The sequence below is a fragment of the Ceratotherium simum genome, chromosome 17, assembly GCF_057802395.1.
Source record: "Ceratotherium simum simum isolate JZ-2026a chromosome 17, ASM5780239v1, whole genome shotgun sequence".
NCBI classification, from domain to species: domain Eukaryota; kingdom Metazoa; phylum Chordata; class Mammalia; order Perissodactyla; family Rhinocerotidae; genus Ceratotherium; species Ceratotherium simum.
In genome coordinates, this window is record NC_141916.1 from 35,552,120 (window position 1) to 35,573,603 (window position 21,484).

Sequence of the window (21,484 nt, forward strand, 5' to 3'; positions counted from 1 at the left end):
CATAATGCCTTGAGATTCTTCCACTGATTTTAAAATAACAACAATGACAACAATCCTCCAGCAGCTCTAGAACTGCTTATTGCAGGTTGTGTTCCCTGGGAAGCAGACTGTGAGATAGAGGTTAGCACAAAGGAGGCTGGTTAGGGAGAGCTCTTAGGATCAACACCAGTGGAAGGAAAGGGAAAGAAGCAGGACGGGGCAGAGGGAGAAATTGGCTTGGGATGCAGCCTTAGTGGAAGCATCTGAAGTGGAGATGTCCCTTCAGAATTGTCTCCCATTGGGTGAGGGGGCTGAGCCTTTATGCCCCCATGGGCTGCCCCAGAATGGGTGTATGGCCTTGCTGAAGGCAGTTCCCTGCAGACTAGTCAATCCCCATAGGGGGCTGACATTTGAGGGCTGTCCTCCAAGCAGCACTTCCAGCAGCTGAGGCGAAAGTCCTTCATTCCTGAAAGGGAATCTGAGCAGGACCATCACAGCATCCACCATAGGGATCTTCCAGAAAAATGCCATGACTGGAAAAACTGTCAATCAAGATTAAGATCTCATAGGAAATAGAGACTAGGGAGAAAAATAAAAATGACTTTAAAACATTTAAAAGCATAACAAAGTTCTATATATGAAAAAAATTTCTAGAAGCTACCTACTTCCAAATGCCCCAGAATCACTGGCATCAGAAACCTGCTTTGGGCAACAAGTCTTTTCTGGAATCCTCTTCTTCAGATATTAAGGAAAATTTCTGTGACATTCTGATCCTCTGAGTCTGGTTCTCCCACCAGCTTTGTGCTATGCTGACTGCACCTCTAAGTCCTTTCTAGCCTAATGTTTAATGTCTTTTACACTTTTGTTTATTTTTTTCTGCTTAAGCTTTTATAAGTTTTAGAAGAAATCCCAGCTTAACTATCAGGTTTTCTCTTAGTTATCCATAGTGCCTAAGAGGACTTTTTTCTCTTTCTCTGGGCTTAGTCTTCTCTCTCTATATCAAGAAGGTCTCAAACACGTGATCTACATTAGATTGTGTTCCTTTTTAAAATCAAATACATATATAAAAATAGGCAGAGCATAATCATGCAACATGTCTACTTTAGACTGAGTTTCTTCCATGTGCCAGGCCACACATTTGGCAAAAGATTACTATATAAAGTGTATCTGTTATTCCTATTCAATACCTAGCACACCTCTAGATCTTTTACATATTTTTATCTTTAATCCTTATCACAATCCAGCAAGTTAGGTGTTATGGTCACTTTTTTTTTTTTTTTTTGAGGAAGATTGACCTGAGCTAACATCTGTTGCCAATCTTCCTCCTTTTTTCTCTTTTTCTCCCCAAAGCCCCAGTACATAGTTGTATGTCATAGTTGTACATCCTTCTAGTTGCTCTATGTGGGACGCCGCCTCAGCATGGCTTGATGAGCAGTGTGTAGGTGCGCGCCCAGGATCCGAACCGATGAACCCTGGGCCACCGAAGTGGAGCACGCGAACTTAACCACTATGCCACCGGGCCGGCCTCACTGTTTTTCTTTTTTTGCTTGAGGAAGACATGCCCTGAGCTAACATCTGTTGCCAGTCTTCCTCCACTTTGTGTATGGGTTGCCACCCCAGCATGGCTGACCCACGTGGGTCATGGCTGAGTGGTGTAGGTCCACGCCCGGGATCTGAACCCGTGAACCAAGGCCGATGAAGCAGAGTGCACCGAACTTAACCACTATGCCATGGGGCCGGCCCCTGTGGTCACTATTTTGCCCAGAAAATAGGCCCTTAGAAAGATTAAATACTTTGCCTAAGACCATACAGTTTGTAGTTGCTGAGCCAAATTTTGACTTCAGGTTCCTTTTCTTTTTCTCCACTCGTTTACAAAAAACCCAACAGCCCTACAGTTGATATTCTTTCTACTGTTATCATACCCCTTTCTATATACATTACTTCTTCATCTGCAGGAACTCTGTTTTCTACTTTTTAAAAATTTCCCAGGAAGGGTTAATACAAAACAGTAGGTGTTTACTAAAGGGTTTTGATTTAACTTGAAGTGATTTTACTGGTCAGATCAAAAAAAATTTTTTTTAAACCAAGAATCAGCTCTTCATGAACAGTCATTTGGCTTGTCTCAGAAACAAAGTTTCAATCACAAGTCTTAAAAGTTTTACCACTTAAATATCTCTTGAAGCTGGATGTTCCTCTTCACCCCTTGCAATAGATTTCTGACTGGTCTCCCTGATTCCGTTTTTGGCTCTTTCTTCACATTCCAACATAAGGATTCTTCTAAATCACATATTCTATCTTTTTTACTAGCTCTCATCATCTCTAGAGAATAACAACCCAGTTCCTTAAGTTGGTGACCAAGAGTCTTCACAGTCTACATTAGACGCCTCTAGCTCTGTCTCTTGCTGTTTCCCCTATAATATTAAACTATTTTATCCTTGTAGCCACCTTTCTATGAGCTACTTCTGTATCTCATATATATTTCATAACTTGCTTATCATTGGGATGAATGTATGTGACATGCCTTATAAAAATATGCTTGCATTTGAAGGACAAAATATTTAGAGACCCTACATTACAAATATATATATTTGTATCTTTCTTTTGTTAATTTTGTAATTATTTTTTATGTCTGTTTTTCCTAGTAGACTTACAAAAGGCTCCATGACTCTTAGAGTTACAACCTAGATAATTCAATAATAAAGATTCAAATTTATTAACTGAGAGAACCAAAGTCAGGAGAAAAACTATGAAAATAGATTATATTTCTGGTTCTCTAGCCGACTTGTACCATGCCTAATATACTACTATGTATATACTTGACTTTCAAAAATATCTATTGAGTAAAATGCATTTGATAAATGTATGTAAATAACATGTTTTATATAAATATGTATATATTTGAATGATAAAAATATTTCCTAGTTCATGACATTCTAAACACATGATTTTTTTTTTATTACTAATCAACTTTTAGCTTGGCTTTCCAAACTTCCAATGAATGGGAGATAACATGACAAATGCCAGTTTATGTTAAAATACTTCCTGGTATTTTGTTCCTGCAATTTTATTTTAGCAATTTATGGGTTAATGTTATACCTTTCCAGTGATCTCTGATGCACCATTTTAACAGAGTAATGTGATTCAAATATTCATTTCTTAACTGTGTAGCTTAATAAATTTCAGAAGAACTTAATGAGATGATGCATGCATAATTTATATTACACTAAGTCACAAAGTAATTCTATAACTTCCTTATAGTTCTTTCAGTCAGGAATTACTCACATAAAGTTATAATACATAAAATTATTTTTGTTATGCTTTGTAATTAATTTGACTCAGTAGAGGCAGAAAACTCTGACTCTAGTTTTGTCTGTGTTTCTGTGGGATGTGTCAGAAACAAAGGCGTCATCTGTAGTTGTTTGGGTTTTGGTTTCCCAAAGGCATCAGCCGCACAGTGGGTGAAGCACCTTCCACAGATTAGTATGAAATTTATTCTTATTCTTTAAACTATGAAGTGACTCTGAAACCTCTGGTGTTACCTAGGAGTGATATGAATGATTCCTAGCACTAAGAAGAGATACTAACATTACCAAATTGAGTTACTAGGACAGAATCAATAGCTAGGGATGATTCACAAATAATGAGAATGACTACAGAGGACCACGTTGTCCTCACCTTCTCTCTACTCCAATTATTTCCTCTAATTATAAATGTTGTTTGAGCCTCAGAATCTGATGCCTCAAGGTGTTAATACGCTGGAATAGGTTCCCCAGTTCTCACAATTTCTGGTCAAGAGAGTCCACCAATGAACTACAATAAGGCATGTTATTGGAACTCAAACATAGATTTATAGAACATTGGCCTATAAAGGGACCGTAAAAGTCATCTACACAATATATGAAGTTTGGATCTTCATATAACACCTGTTACAAATGGTCATCTATGATCTCTTTGAACGCCTGAGTGACCAAGATTTTATTGCTGCACAAGGCAGGTCTTTCTTATTTCCAACAACTCCAATTATTAGGTCTCTTTTGTTAGGTTCTCCTAGATATACCTCTCTCTATCTTCCAACAAGCAGCCTACTTTTATTTCCTGGAGCCATATTGAAATCTAACATCACTTCCATGTGTCAGTCTTTCTGTGTTTAAAAATGGCCATCATGTCGCCTGAGTACCTCGTCCTCTCTGTGTAGTCGTCTGTAGTTCCTCTTACGATTCAGATATCATTGATCACTGGTCTGACTAGCACAGAGGAAAGGACAGTTATTTTCTCATTCATTCTGAACACTTTACTTTTGTAATGCAGTCTAGGTGAAAATGAGCGTTTTTGGTAATGATGACATAGTATTGATTCCTATTGAGCTTGAACACAACTAAAGTTCTAATTTGTGCTCTGTTACATCACATTTCCCCCATTGTATACTTGAGTTGATTTTATTTGGACCTGAGTGCAGGGTGTTTTATATTTTGATTTTACCTTGTTGGATTTAACCCATTAATTTTCAACCTTTTGATGTAATTTTGGGATTTGATGGAGTCATTCACTACGTTAGTTATCCTTCCTTGTTTCATGTTATCTTTGCATTTGAGAAACATCTATCTCTGACTTCACCCATCACTGACAAAAATAATTATCTGGTCAAGACAACAACAGAGTAGCAAAGAACTAGAGGCCCTTCTGTACTTTAACCATGATTGGTTTACTAGTACACTTTGGCTAGAACCATTTAACTAAAATCATATCTATGAAACTGTACGTTCTTCAATGTATGTATCTATGGAATGATAAATCAGAAGAGTGGTTGCTTTTGGTGCTGGTGGTGAGGGGAAATGTAGAGGGGGTTAATTTGGAAAAGGTACAAAGGAGATTTCTAGGGTAATAGAAATGTTCAGTATCTAGATGACATGTGGTTTATATGGGTGTATACCTTCCTTGTCAAACTGCTGAAATCTTTCACGTAAGATCTGTGCATTTCACTGTATTTAAATTACATCTCAATTATAGAAATAGTATGTAAACTCACTTATTGCTTGGATTACTAACTGTTAAGAATTAAAGATCAGTTTTGCAAATTAAAATCTTGAGGTTTGAATATTGAAATGACTTTGTCAGTATTTGACAGTGATGCAATCCAAAATAAGATGTAAAACTCAACCACTGTTTTGTATGAATTGCTTTTTCAATTCATCCTTTGAATAACACTTCTTTAGTGTGTGGGAAGGGAAATAATTTTCTTCTAAGCAGTCTACCTGATATTCAAAAAAGATGGATAATAACATTGCTATATTTTAGTAACATATTTTTAATAGGTTTTGCTTTGTTCTATTTCTAAGCTTTTAGAAACTTGGAATCTGTAAATGGATTATCAATACACTGTATTCAATGAGTGTTTATTTCTCCATTGAGTATTCTTTATAAACCACTCCTCTGAAGGACTTCTCCTTTTAGAGGCAATGTTGTGTGTCAATCATGTCACAGTGTAAGAGATTGTGAGCTATGATTATGCGATGGAACCACATATTCATTAGTAAGGTAGTAACCACTATAATAGAACATAACGAAATGGAGAAGAGTTGTTTTTCAGAGGTGTAGAGAAAGCATGCACGTGTTCTCCACTTTTCATTTTGAATTAATACCTTACAATTACATAGTACTTTTTATTTGTCCTGACTTTTTTGTACATTTTATGTAATTGTATTCTCACATGGAATTGGGATGTATTTTATTAGGATTAAGATTCTGGACATTGGATGGTGAAGTGACTTGAGAAAGATCACACTGTTCTAATCTAAATCCTCCACTCCTTTCAAAGCTCAGTTCAAAATTGTATCTCTTCAGTGAAGCTACCTTTCATTCTCCTCACCCTAAGATAATTTTCCCAATTAAAAAAAATTGCTAAGCAATTTTATATACTTCCCATGCTATACTATTACTATCTCATCTGCTTTGTATTTGTTCCTAAATTTGGGGGGGGACATGTTTTATGTTTTCCTAGCCATATTGTAAATCCTTCTACTTCTCTTATATCCTCCCACCTCCGATGTCCCTAATATAGAGCCAGATGAACATTTGCTGCTTAATAAATACTTTCTGAACAAGGGCTGCCCTTAAAATTAAATTGTGTGATATAAACAAAATGCCACAAGTAGTGTGTGGCCCATTATATAGTAATAACTGGTTGGATAAGATCACTTGAGAATAAGGTGAGAAATTCATTATATGATTAATAAGTAATTCCACATTTTCAGTACACAGTTTTAATTAGAATATTTTCTTTCTGCATTTGGTAGGTTTTCTGAGTTCTAGTTTAAAATCTTTGGAAACTTGTAAGGTGATGGTCTGTTAGTGAAGCAACATGGTGTGGGGAAAAATATGCATGTTGACATCAGTTGACCTGAATCTGAGACTCTGCTACTTTCTGGCTGTGTAAAGTGAGATGGGTCCCTCAACTCCCTCCCCTGCTGTGATGGGTATATGTGGCCTCGCAAAGTACATGGGATGTGATAAGCCCTTGATAAAGGCAGATTCTATGATTTCGCTTATCTCATTGGTATCTATTTTAATTTTTTTTCTTGTTTTTAAGTAACATGAAATTAAATATGCTTTTGAAAAAATGTAGAAAATTTAGAAAAGTATAAAGGAAAGCAAGCAAAAACTCACCTTGATGAAAGATGGAATATATACCTGTAATATAATGAATCCAATTTTTTATACAAGCTTTATAAAAAAGTCATTCTCATTTTCAATAATTCATTTGTTCGTCCAATCTTTTTTTCTTTTATTCGTGCATTAATCTAACAAACATTTACTGAATGGCTAATGTGTGTCAGGCGTTATTCCATCTGTTGGAGATAGAGTAGTAAACCAGACAGAATCCCTGTCATCATGTAGCTTATTCTTTTTGAGGGGGATACAATAAACATATAAACAAATATAAATATGATGTGAGATGGTGATAATGCCTGAAATATAATGCACGTGCATGGATCCAGAGTGATGGCAGTCCTTTAGAGACGGTGGCCAGAAGAGGTCTGAGGAGGTGACATTGCACCAGAAATCAGAAAGGAGTGAGGGGGCAAGCCAAGTGATCATCTGGGTAAGAGAACTCCAGGCAGAGGAATAGCAAGTTCCCTCCAGATCCAGCACATGGAGTAAAAGCCCAATGTGGACTGGATACATAGCTCTCCAAGATACTGTGGTCTAACTTGGAAGTAGGAGTGCTGGTTATCTATTGTCTTCTTAGGGTGTTAAATCTTGATTTTTCCGTTTAATCCAGGTTGGTACCTGTTACCCATTACTCTGCTTATATCATTAGCTTCATTGGGGCTTTGATCGTATGTTAATGTTTTTGTTTTTTTTTTTGCATACAGAAAAGTCCTTTTATAACCCAGGCCTTCAACCACTGGGAGGAAGCACTGCTCCAGAGAATGTTCGAAATAAAAAACTGCTCCAGTTCTAGAGAGTGTAGGCGTTTCCCGCAAGCAGAGGTTTATGAGGAGCTGCTGAGCAGGGAGGGGAAGTAGGAAGACTTCCTGAGTCATGTCTTTTCTGTTTTGGATGAATTATTTTAACAGCAGATGCGTTTATTCGAATCCAACTATAAAAATATGTTTCAGGGAAATAAGAATGGTTTTTGGGTTATCCATTTTTTGGCTTCTATTACCGTACAACATTGAGTTGACTTTAGTAGTCACAGAATAAGTAAATTGCTGTGAACAATTATTCACAGAACTCTTCTAATCAAATATGTCTATTATGTCTTATAAGTGCTCAGAAGGTTTCAGAAATGTCTGAAAATCTAAACAAATTGGAAAACTCAAATTATCATCTTTATTCTTATGTGTTCATAGGAGAAAAGTATTTCTAATAGAATCAGATAGATAAAGATGACATTAAATAAAATAAAACACTAATGGATGTAAAGTAAATTTCAATCAAGTAAAATTCTGTTAAATCTCTTACACCTTCTATAAATCCATATAACTGTTAATGATTGTTGAACCTAATAGTGATTGAAATGACTTTTGAATAGGGAAAATGACTTTTGAATAGGAAAAAATTAAATTATGGTCAGCACAGCTTTAGTGTTATGTAAATTCCTTACTGCTTTCCACTTCTCTGGAATTGGTAATGGAAACTTGGCTCATCGAAACCATCAAAGAAAATAAGCAAGGTATTCTCAATCCATTCCCAGTCACCATCCTGAGTATGCATTTAGTATACCTGTCTTGCTTTTAGGTTTTTCTCTTGAGGGAATTAGGGTTGGTAAAAATATCTATACAATCATGTAATGAAAGAACCTGAGCAGTTCTAAGCAATTTCTTTCTTTATACTTTTGCTTAAGAAAAATGATTCCCATTTTTTCAAAGCATCTCAATATACTTTATACATAAATCTAAATTCTGGCTGCTGTGTTGACATAACAGACATAGAAAAGCTGAACTTCTAGGGGTTATTTTGTCCAGAGGGTTTATATTATAATATGTAGGCTTTTCACCAAAAACTTTTTAGTAGTATTAACTAATTACAGTTGAGAAGAGAAATAGTAAAGTTTCTTCCTTTGCAATATTGAGGACTGATCACCTCGGACTTATCTCAACAGTCTAGAATTAGAAATTTTTCTGTGGAAGAATGGATACTGCGAGCCTTGCACATTTGTGATTTATGTGGCATTTGACTTATATTTTTCAAGGTGTAATAGTTCACAATTTAAGCACTTCTTATCACCATCAAGCAACTCCAGAAAATATAGCATCTTTTAATTTGAGACTTCTGAGTTGGCCATACATGGAGATGTTAGGAGAGTTTTGTGGTGACCAAGTGCCGCAGGCATCTAAGGATGTGGTACAACTGGAATGAACCCTCTCATTTCATTGACAACATGTGTTACATATTATTATGGGTTCTGGCCTCTCGATTTTAATTTCTTGGTGACAATATCTATATTTGGGGAAAAGAATTGTGTGGGCTAACTTTCTGTGTAATAATCAGTTGGATTAAATGATTATTTTCCATGCAAATCTAAATAAGATGCAGACACTGTGAGTGCCAAGGATTTCTGTGTGAATCAGGAGTAAGAATAACAAAGGAGCCTGTTCTGTGTTAGTGGTGAGAAAGCATCTCCTGGAGGCTAACACGTATACATACTCGAATCAAGACTCGGATAAATGTACTGGTTGAACATTGATGACCCAAAATCACTGCCAACAACCAGATGTGCATCCCTGTCATCCATGAAGCAAACAGTGGGAGGATTTGGAAATACTCAACTGCTATGACTGTTTGAGAACCACAGACAGTGAAACATTCTGCCTCGAGGTTATGCTGATAGAAAACGGGGCGGTGTCAAATCCTTTGTCTCAATCTTGTCCAAGCTTGAAAATTACCTTTCATATATTTTTTTTCTTATGTACCTTTTTTTGCCTTATGCAAGCAGCAGTGTAATAAAAGGTCCTAGACTCTCAGAATGAAAACCCAAATTAATTTCTGCCTGGAAGATGCCACTCTAGAAAAAATATTACTTCTTTGCCTACTCAAAAATGTACTATTTGAGCACTACCCTCTTTTATGTATACTAATTTCACATATGGATAAGATAATGAATTTTAAAAGGCATTTTACCTTTCACAATGGACGAATAATAGTGGTTACCAGGGGCTCGATGGTAATGGTGGTCTGTGCACAGGACTAGGAAGATTCTCTTGAGTCATCTGTTAAATATTTTCCTTTTCTTTATTTGTTTGCCTTTCAATCCTGTAGGTATTCCCACAGTTTATATGCTTCACTTAGAACTGAGAGTTTTATCTCACCCCATCTCATTTCTATTTCCCTTTCTCTTGGTTTACACCCTGAGACACTTAGGGAAAGGAAAATCCTTTGCCAGATTCCTAAGCCTTTCCTTGCGGCAAAGCTCCATGAACACCCACAAAGCAGAGACCACTTTTCTGAAAGGAAAGTAGACAATTGTTCTTTTGAATCCTTATTGCTTGTTGTAGGAATTTAGAAGTGAGAAGCAACAGTCAGGCTGGAGAATGTAAATTTTGGCAGCGTCAAGAGGATCCACTGGTATAGCGACTCGTGTCAGTGTAGGGAATGAGTACGCAGGCAATTTTATTAGAGGACAAATGATGAGAAGCCAAACTCAAGAGAAGATGCAGAAGAGGAGGATCTGTCATTGAAAATGGTCATGTTTGTCACTAATTTGTTTCCATAATTACCTCAAACATAATTGATTTTTGTGAATTTTGAATAATGGTTTTCTGTTCAAATTGGATGAAGGAATGGGAAGTGTGTTGGCTGATATATGCTTCTTCTCCAGAAAAGACTTTCTTTTTCTTAAAATGAAGTTGTAACAATCCTCCTCACAAGCTCTTTTCATAAGCGTTATAAAAGCAAAGCTAAAAAATCCCTGGTTTGCGCACAGGACTAGGACACTAGTCACCATTTAAATGTTTTTATGTAATCTTTGTATCCTCACTTGCAACTCACTTTATTGTAGAGATCAATAACCTTTCTTTTGCATTATTATGAAAGTTAGAGCCTATTGGTGTGATAGTTGGTTGGACTTACCATGTTCCAGAAGGACCTGATTTGGATGTCATTAGAGTTACCAACAACTCACCCTTGGTGTGTCATTTGAAAGCATTTTCTGAGAAAAGTAAACTTTCATTTTTAAAATCTGTCATTTTGAAATGTGTCTGCAATAACTTCACCTGTAAAGAAAGAGCCAGAGCAATGCTGATGCTATGTTTTCCTATCCTTAATACGTTTCCTGTCATGTTTTCAGTCTGGCTGTGACCAACTGGATAGTACAGCTGTTTCTCCAGGTGTTGTGTGTTGACTTAGAGACTTTTCTCATGCCAGGAAACAACGTCATGAGAACCATCCATGGGGTGGGAGAGATGATGACCCAGATGGTGCTCAGTCGAGGCTCTATCTTTCCCATGAGCGTGCCTGACGTTCAGCCCAGCATCCACCCTAGCAAGCAAGGGAGCCCCACAGAGCACGAGGACGTGACTGTGATGGACACCAAGCTGAAGATTATTGAGATTTTACAGGTATGTCACATAACGGAAGCGAAGTGACAAATACCTCATTGTGCTTATTGGTTTAACTTCTTATACTTTTTGTCCCAAATCACTGTGTAAATATTCTGAAATGCTCTTGATCTAATTTTATTTCTTTTGAGTTAATGATAAACCTGGTAAGAAATCTGACACTGACACTATTTAACATATTTATTACATTTGTTCATTCCCATTAAATATATTAATGATGATAGCTAACAATTGTGGACTGCTTTGAGGTTGACAAAACCTCTTTCTTACGTATTTTCTTGTTTAGTGTTGACCCTGATTTAATTTTACCTTCATTTATGAAGGATTTCAGAGCAGGCAAAGTTAAGGATTGAATTCCAACTCTTTTTCTATTTTTAACTGAATTGGATGGATGATTCCATGTATCTAGGTTTATCATTGTAGCAAGAAAATCAAATAAAATTTTATTTATTATTAACAAATATGTTAATAATTGGTTTTAGTATTTTATATAAGTGACTATCTCTCTTTGTATTTTTGTTTCCAAGAGGCTAGGAATACTATATATATATTTTAAAATTAACCTAGTTTAACACATAGGTCTATGAGTTTAATGAAGGTAAATTATTATTTCACGCCCAATGATTTACTGATTAAATTTCTCGTTACTGTAGCTATGAATTCTTAGCATTTTTTTTTTAAGTTTGGAAAGTAGTTTTATGATACTGTAATTATGTTATAGCATTATTCCAGATTTGAAGAATGAAGTCTGGTGTTTTCAAGGATCTATTAAGATTCTAGATACAGTTTACTCAGTCTTTCCTCATAATTTAATGTAGACTGAGCTACCAGAAGTGGGTTAGTAGTCCTGGAAGGGTCTGTACATTTTTATTTAAAGTAATTAGATTTATAATCATAAAAGGTTTCATAGTTCCTCCAGGAATTCCAAAGGCTGCATCCTGAGAAATATTGGCAGGCCTCCCAACACTGTGTTCATGACCCTGAAAAATCACTTAGTTTTCCTATTCTTAAACTGAGAAAGGTAGTGGTCACCTGACTTGTGGACCTCTTGAGCCCACACCTTAACATCATCCTACTCACGAGACAACCTCTAAAATACGTGACCTCATTTTAGCCAATGGTTACAGAAAAGCAGCATTTAAGAAACAATCTGTAACAGCTAAAAACATGAGGAGATGGAGATATTATGGCAGGGCAGTTTAGGGCTGACTCATTTTGCTGCCTCTTTTGGGCTCTTGATGTGTTTCTTGTTGAACCTCTGTTCTCACTCTGGTTTTTGTGTCTCTATGTCTGAGTCTGATACACTGTGTCTGTGTTCCTGGGTGCTGCTCTTGAATGTTTCTTTCTTAGAACATCTCTTCAAGAATTTCTTGGTAGCCACGTTCCTTGTGCAAGTCTCCTGCTTTCTGCCAGTAGTTCCTCCTCTCAGGGTCTTCCTCTCTTTTCCCCATCATTTCATGTATCTCTCTTTTTTCAGTCTTTTTATTTCTCTCTGTCATTCTCTCCTTCTGTCTGTCTATCTTTGGCCCTCTCTCAGCTCTCTTTCTCTGCCTCTGTTTTTATCCTTCCCTTTCCTTCTTTCCTTCGACCTTCCATTTATTTTTCACAATTAAATATTTTAGAGGATGAAAGTTTTAAATTTGGTTTTGTTTATAAAACACAATTCCGTGAGTACTAATCTTCAATTAAAAGTTAATGAGTGTTTCATTAATTTGTGTTTTATTAATTTCTTCTTTACATAGGTTTAAAAAAAACATTTTTTTTTTTTTTTATGAGGAAGATTAGTCCCGAGCTAACATCTGTTGCCAATCCTCCTCTTTTTGCTAAGGAGGATTGGCCCTGGGCTAACATCCATGCCCATCTTCCTCTACTTTATATGTGGGATGCCTGCCACAGCATGGCTTGACAAGCAGTGTGCAGGTCCGCGCCCGGGATCCAAACCTGCGAACCCCAGGCTGTGAAGTGGAGCATGCAAACTTAACCACTACACCACTGGGCCGGCCCCAAAAACCCTCATTTTATAAGCACCTGCTGTCTAGTTTCTGTTCCCAGCCTTCTGCTCAAGGCTACCAAATCCAGTGTCCCTTTCTCAGTCCACTTTCCCCAAGATGTCTCCTGCTTTGAAAATCTCCATATTAACTAGAATCAGTTCAACTGGTATGTGTTGCAGTGCTCACCATATGTTAGTAAAAGAGTCTCTTTGGTATTTGTTTTCCCTCTATATTATATGCTCTTCAAAGGCAGGTCTTGGCACCTTTTTTGGACCCTTGGCCCCTACCTTAGTACCTGGAGTAACAAATGTTTGTTGAACTTAAGTGAACATAGCTGACCTGGAGCATATGTGCTTCCCATAAGGAGCATAAAGGTCTAGCAGAGGAGAGAGGGTGAGAAAGAGAGAGAGGGAGACAGAGAGACAGACAGAGATTGAGTCAACTTTGGACCTGTAGGTGTAAAATAATGTGCTGGAAAACAAAAAGGAGAAAAATTAATTTGGACTGGAGAACCAGGGAAACTTCATTAAAAAAAGGGGTTTAAACTGGACCTTGGAGGATATCTCAATAGCTGGTTATTATGGGGTGGAGGAGAAGAATAGTCAAGGTAAAGTGGACACAACAAATGTGAGGAGGCAAGAGAAACTGCAAGCATTCCATCCAGTGCTGTTGGAACAGAGACATGTGAGAGAGAGAAAGGGAACAGGAGGAGGAAGGGCGGGGGAGGGATGTGATACAGGAGTGGCATAGATAGTGAGAGATAAGGTTAGATGGTACCATGAAATACCAAGTTTTCTAAAACTTGTGTCATCATTATCGTTAACTGTCCAGATGAGACTTTTTTGAGAGTGTGGGGAGCACTGGTGATAATTATGCTGGGACAAAAGGTTAAACCAGGCTGATCTTAGGCAAACTGAGGTGGAAGATAACCTTGTGTAAAGCCACTTCCCTAATGTTTCCCTTCTTGACTCAGAAATCTGTAGCACATACTTTTTCCTTCTTTGGTCTCCACTGAATTCTATACCACATGATTGAGCCTTCAATAATTTCCTAATTATGTTAACAATGCTATATTTTGTTTTCCCAACTGGATCATTGGCTTCTTGAGGGCAGGGGCTTCAAGTGCTTGCCTTCTTCGTAGTACCTAGGTAGCACAGATAGGAACCTTATTGGCATTTGGTTTTGGTAAATGTGCCGATTAGGGAGGACAGATTGTGGTATAGGCAAAATCCATATTATTGTAGCTGAAATCTCAGCCTTTCTGTGCATGAATGAGGGCACAGCTCTAGCATTCTCCTCCCAGAGCCAGTGGAAACTCTGCAAAGTGCTCAATGAAATTATGTCATCATTACCTCTTCATCGAGACCCATAGGATACCTCTACCTGGAATATTCGGAGAGGAATCATGGGGAGTCAAGTTTTCTTCTTTCCAAAAACTGTTTTGGGATCTTATTGACATTGGCTAATGGAAATGCATCACTTTTCTTAGTCTTAGAATTGATGAACACGTATGAAACTAAACTGCTAAGAGTTGACCAGTAAAGTTTCTAACTAGTTTATGCGAAATGTTGATAGTTATGTTGTTGGTGTCATGTAATGAACTGCATTGTTAAACACTATACTAATAAAAGAAAATTATGTTGTTTTTAATGTTTCTTGTAGTTTATCCTGAGTGTCAGACTAGATTATAGGATCTCATATATGCTGTCAATATATAAGAAGGAATTCGGAGAAAACAATGAAAATGCTGAGACATCTGCCAATGGCTCTCCAGATACATTACTACCATCAGGTATCTCCTTTGTGACACTGTTTACTTTTGGTATTTTGTTTTCCTGAGAACTTAAGAGTACCTTTCATATTTTAAGACACAGTAGTATTTCTGTGAGACAAAAATATAGAAATAATCTCCATAAATGACATGAAGGAACTGAGACAGAGCATTAAATAATTTGCCTACAATGGCAGGGAGGATATTTGCTGTTACTTGGTGCTAAGTCTTTTGAATGTAGTTTCTTTTGTAATCTTCACAACTCTATGAGGTAGAGGTACTGTTTATTGTGCCATTTTACAGATGAGAAAACCAAGGTCAAAGGAGTTAAGTTACTTAGTAAAGGTCTTGAAAGTAGTGGAGCAGGGATTCCCTCTGAGGTCGCTCCAACTCCAGAGTCTGAATCTTTTAAGCATTATGCCATTTGGTTGAAAATCCAGGGGAAGTTTTTCTGCCTGGATCAAAGAGCAGTGGGAAACACAGCCGTTGTGAGGAAAGGTATTTTGTGAGGAAAGGTATCTTATAAGTATTTTATTGTCCTGACTGACTTAAGAATAAAGACATGGCATTCTCCAAAGGTCTGAATGTGGTTGTTAGTTTTCTTTTGTGTTTGTGTGTGTGTGTTTTATTTATTATTAAAATTTGCATGGTTACAAACTGGAACAATATTTCAATTTTCACACTTAAAGATGTGTAAGAATGAAGCTACATTCATTCTTAGGGTAGGAGCATAACAATGAGAGAGCATAAAATGATAGTAAAAATTTTGTGACTATAGAAAGCACCTAATGAAACCTAAGAAATATTAAATTACCATTTTTCTGTATAGATCTGGCCAGTCACAGGAGGCTGGAAACTATCTCATATTAAAGATTTAGCCAGTTAGAATTCTTTTCTGGGGATAGGATTTGTACACAGATATGAAACTTGCTTTTAACCACAACCACTGTGACAATGTCAGGAACCCTCCTCTTATTTGTCCATCAGTCAATTCGACTGGAATGATTCAGTGATTATAAGTGTGTAGTTAAAGTGGATGCTAGACCAAATGTCCTGCTGTCTGAAATGGTATCAACCAAAGGGCGGCATGCCTCTACAGACGGAATTAAGCTTGCCTAAGCGAGAAGTCACTTCTGGTACATTTGCAACAGAAGTCACTTCTGGTACATTGTTGTTTGTATGCTTCCCAGCAGTGTAGAACCCCAAAGGGCTACTTCCAGGAATGGTATGGCAGAACCAGAAAATCTTGCTGGCGGTTGCACTGACAGTAGCGTAAAAATTATTGGCTCTCAGAAGCCAGACTTCTAGAAACAGGAGCTCTAAGTGTCAGTAAAGGATTGGAGGGAAAGTCTAGGGGCACCCGGAGAAAACCAGTTCTCTCAGATTTACCTGATTTCTTTCATTGGTTGTATTCATAAGAGATAGCTTTCTGGCAAGAATTGTTTTTCCCTTTTCACGTCTTGCTCTGTTTTCTTTTTTATGCTTTGGAGATGAGAAATAAATTGTGTACTCACCATTTAAACATGTTATCTTAAAGATAGCTTCAAAATGTTAGTGGTGGGGTTGGGTGAGGAATCATGATTGGTTCACATAAAAAAAAATTAAGCACCATGTCCCACAAGAAGAAGGGATGGAATTTTAGAAGTAAGCTTATGGTGGCATAAAGAAATTAAGACAAAAATATTTTTAGGCATGCTAATAGTAATATAAATACTGTGACTCCTAATTATGAGGAGATTAAGAAAGGATTTTTACCGTTTATCTTTGCAGCTATTGTTCCTGATATAGATGAAATTGCAGCTCAGGCAGAAACTATGTTTGCTGGAAGGTATAGTAACATTTATGTATCTTTATCTTGTGAATAAGATTTTACTTAGGATTTTATTGATACTTTGTTATCGTTCACCTCCCTATATCTATTCAGTTTTAGATCCTTTATTGTTACCAACATAATTTCTGCCAGAAATGAAGCGGCTCATTTACTGTAGAAGAGAAGGCATAGCTTTTCTTTAGGTCAGGTAAAAACAGGACAAGAGAGATGAGATGAGTGTATTGAACTTTTCCCCAAATTCTTTGCTTCTCTTTCCTCAAATAATGACAGCCCACGGATGCCCTTTAACTCCCCTGGTATAAATATCGCTGCATCTTACAAAACATTGCTTCCCTGAATCTGAGACATTTGAGGCAAGAAAGTAACTCCTTCAACATTATCATTAATTTTATATGTGAGAAATAAAGCTATTTTCTGCCAATTGGAAATATCCACGATTAAAGAAAACAAAATGCTTCTGGCGTGACTACCCTTTTTTGGTATCAGGAGCCCTGCCATTTATTGTTTTTAAGTTGTTTTCTTTTCAGAAATGAAACTAATAACATTCAAAAAGAGAAGTAAAAAAATTAAAATGTCTGAGCTACAAATTATTGAGTTTCTAAGGTTCATTTTTATTACACATTTGCCATGAGAACCTAAACAAATTTCTATACTAAGCCTTTAGTTGCATTTTCTTTGGTTAGAAAGACAAACAAGAATGAAGAATGAAGGGAACCAAAAAGGATTTTTATCTCTAGTGAACATTTGGTTTAGCTTTGTTTTCATTTTGTTTTGCCAGTTTTTGTTGTTATTGTTGTGTTTTGCTGTTCAAGTATTTCGTTATCCCCAGGAAGAGAGAATAAACCAGTGTATGATTTTCACCTTAAAATAAATGGACCTTTTATCCCATGGAATCTTGCTCGGAGTCCAAATATTCCGCACACAGGGCTGCTCTGGTGATGAGTGCGTGCGTGCGTGTCCGTGCACTGCCTTCCTTAGCCCCTCACCATCTGTGGTGGAGAGGACTCCAGGGCTTTGGGGAAAGCCAATTGTTGGTGTACGTCCAACCTAGTATATCTCCTCGATAATTGCTTTTGGATTGATTTGGATTCCTAGCTTTTCTCTATGCCTAGGTGACCAACTCATCCTGGTTTGCCTGCTACTTTCCCAGAGCAAGCACTGAAAGTCCCCCATCCTGGGAACCCCCTCAGTTTTAGACAAACTGGGACGGTTGGGTCACCCTGCTTTCATGGACAAACACAAGGTTTTCTTTGTGCTTTGTTTCCCTCATCAGTTAGATGAGGAAATAAGAGTACAAATTCTTCCTTTTTACTTTCCGATTCGGGAAAAAAGTGATACAGCTTTAAGAACATATACACAATTTTACCCACTTACGAGTACATTTTATGTAAATATAAGTTACTTTAGAATTATTTTTGGTTTTATAGAAAGGAAAAAAATCCAGTTCAACTCGATGATGAAGGAGGCAGGACGTTTTTACGAGTCCTCATTCATCTGATCATGCATGACTACCCTCCTTTGCTGTCAGGAGCACTGCAGCTACTGTTCAAGCATTTCAGCCAGAGAGCAGAAGTTTTACAGGCGTTTAAACAGGTAAGATGGAGTAGCCCTCTCTGGTTCCATAGCAGAAACTCTGAAAGTGTTGTTTATACCATCCAACCTGACTCCATGGTTGCAGAGTTAATGAGACTATGTAGCTTTTCCTGGGGACAGTTTCTGTTTTTAAAGATAGATATGGCCTTGGCTTATGGCAAGACATGATCTACTTTAGAGAGAGTTCCCCACAAGTGATTTTCAGTTAATATTTTTAATGTAAATGACAGGCACTAAGATTTAGGAAGGCACTGGAGGATAATACCATATTTGGAATTTTGTTGCCACTGCTGTTATTTTGATCCCAAATCTTACTGGTAAATTTGAGTAGGACAAGCAGTAATGCTGAAATAAATGTTTTGTGATTGAAAAATATATAAATCCACAAGAAAGGAACTGTTAAGGATCTAGTCTTTTTCTTTGTCATCTTTGAATAAGACATCATTCTTGAGACTATTAATGAATAATACCTAAGTGCTTACATGTATTTCACTAATATTTACTTTATTTAATAGGGCATTTATCTTCATTAGGAACTTTTCCAGGAATATGTTAAAAATATGAAATAATTAAAAGAGCAATTATATACATATAATTATGCATATATTTGTGTATGTTATATATAGATTATAATAAAATAAAAATTTATATCATGAGGTTTAGATTGTATCAATCAATATTTTCTTCCACTTATTTTTACGTCTCTACCTCTTTTCAAAAAGATAGAGTGTCAGAAAAGATTAACTTTAGCAGTGATATTAGAGTTAGGGTATCTTTTATTTTAAATTACTCTTTAGCACTTTGAAAAGCTTTGCTAAGTCTCACTTTTTAAAAAAATAATTTGTTATAACATGTGAGTATATTGTGTAGAGTTCACAGATAATTCCAGGTAAGTTTTCATGGTCAATATACATCTAAAATATTCATAAATATTCTAGAAATATTAAACTTCAACTAAGAGATAAATATATTAAAAGACTTGGGATTTTAGGCATAAATGAAAGAGTAATAAAGCAAGTTCCATGAGTAACTTAAGAGTTGAAATTCTTCTGTTTTCAGGTGCAATTGCTGGTGTCTAATCAAGACGTAGATAACTACAAGCAAATCAAGGCAGACCTAGACCAGCTTCGACTAACTGTAGAAAAGTCTGAGTTATGGGTTGAGAAGAGCAGCAGCTATGAGAATGGAGAAATGGGTGAAAATCAAGTAAAAGGTGGTGAAGAGCCAATTGAGGTTTGTTTTCAAGATCTATTTTGAAGTAATCCAAGCAATAGCTTTTAAATCATGTGCCCTATGGTCAAAATTGTTCATAAGGAAAAACTTTGTTCTGAGTAGCAAAGCATAAAATTTTCATTTGCCAAGTCAATTAACTCCATAAACCTGCACTTTGGTTATTCTTGTCAGTTACTCCCACTTCTTACCTCATCTGCCTACTTTTGCACTCTTTCTCCTTTCCACTGTAAATCCTATAATCCAGGAGTCAGGACAATAAGAAGGAGAGAGATAGAGAAAAAAGGAATGATCCTAAGCCTAGTCCTGTAAACAGAGGTGAATTTTTGTTGTCACCATTCTCTGTGCTATTTACTGCCAACCTGTAAATCATTCCTTTCATTACTGCATATACTTATACAATATTTAAAAATATCTAACTTGAAGGACAATATGCTTTATTACAGCATGAAAATACCAAAAATCTATGTTTGATCTACAGAGTGGTAAGATGGTCATCATAAGTCTTCTATTGTATTGGTTTTAGTTTTCAGCGGGTTAATTAGTTGCTGTTTTCCAATTCACTAAATGCTAAATAGTAAATAACCATTTAAAAAATTTTAAGCAGTGTTTTAGTGGTATTACTTAGATAAGCAGATCAGTGCCAACATCATAATTGATAATATATTAAGTTTCTTAAAAGCCTATCTAGTGTTTTATTCAGTTGTTTTTTAATCTGCAGGAATGTAGACTATTTAGAGGGGTTTACCTACCTCAGCTGTTCTCTTTGTTGAAATACTCAAAATATTTTGTAGTGAAGGGTGTTGAAAGATAGGAGATAATTAGTCACCAAAATGCTGAAAAGATCCAAAGGGAAGTTCAACTGGTGGGTTATTGCTTCTACTTGTCTTAGGACTAATTACCATTAATCTGCACAAAATTTTTGACTTAATTTTTGGGGACTTTTTCTGTGATTTTATAATGTAAGTTAGTAGAATGTAGAATTTCTAATCTATAGAAATTTACTTTATGACAAGCTTTTTTTGTTGTTGAATTAAAGTTCTTCCGTAGCATATTTAAGAAATAAGAGAAAATTTAACATTTATTTAGTACTTGCTATGCACCAAGTCTTATAGCAGACATTTTCATACATGGAGTCTCTTTATAAATGTTACAACAAACTTTGGGAATACTTATAAAGATCACATTTCTAAGGATGAATCAACTGAAACTCAGAAAAACCCAAGGATTTCCTCACTGTCAAGCAGCTCTATGTGACTCAATCAAGATTTCTAACTCATATCTTTTTGATGATAAGTTCCATGTTCTTTAATGTAAGATTACACTTCCTGATATAATATTTAAAGATATTAAGAGGTGTATTATGCTTTCACAAGGTTAGAATACCTCTTCTTTTTGCAAATACGTGTTTTGCACATATTCTAGACAATAAATACAGTGTTGCTTCCCTTTTCAGAACATTTCATTTTTTTTTTTTTAAATAGAGAACAGCTCTAAACCTTAGGAAAATGCATTATGCTCTTTGTAAAAGTTTGCAAAAAAAAAAAAAAAAATCACCTAGGAGTATAGGTGAGATGTTCCATGAAGGATGTTAGTCATTAGTCCAGGGTTCAAGTTCCCAGTCACTGAGGGAAAGTGGAGAAAGAACTTCTATCATAGTGTATATCCATGGTGTCCTCTTAGCAGTTTAATAAACGGTTTGTATTGATCTAAGAAAGAAGATGCATAAGTCACCTGATTGAGGATGTCTTGAAGATAAAACTGCATTACATGTGAGTGATAATACTATTTTTCTAGGGACTTCAGATGAATATAAGCCAATGAAGCTAGAATTTATTTATTTATTTATTTGTTGCGTTTAGGATTTATCTGCTCAGGAAATGGTAATAATTTTAGGTACTTCAAGCAGGAAGTGATTTAATACAAGGAATTAAATTTTTGGAAAGTCTGGAGGAGTACAGTTTGGAGGCTTCCACTGGACTATTGATTTTAAGGTCAAACAATCACAGAGGGCCAAACCATTCAGGGT

General features: G+C 36.3%; 1 protein-coding gene across 1 annotated transcript in view; it reads left to right on the forward strand.

Annotated features, from left to right (window-relative positions):
• Positions 1–21,484, forward strand: part of ITPR2 (inositol 1,4,5-trisphosphate receptor type 2) — a 463,296-nt gene that overhangs the window by 162,390 nt on the left and 279,422 nt on the right. Inside the window, exons 22-26 of the mRNA XM_004435465.3 lie at positions 10,846–11,039; positions 14,693–14,822; positions 16,572–16,629; positions 18,060–18,225; positions 19,285–19,458. Coding sequence (XP_004435522.1) covers positions 10,846–11,039; positions 14,693–14,822; positions 16,572–16,629; positions 18,060–18,225; positions 19,285–19,458 — 722 coding nt within the window. The remainder of the gene's footprint in view (positions 1–10,845; positions 11,040–14,692; positions 14,823–16,571; positions 16,630–18,059; positions 18,226–19,284; positions 19,459–21,484) is intronic.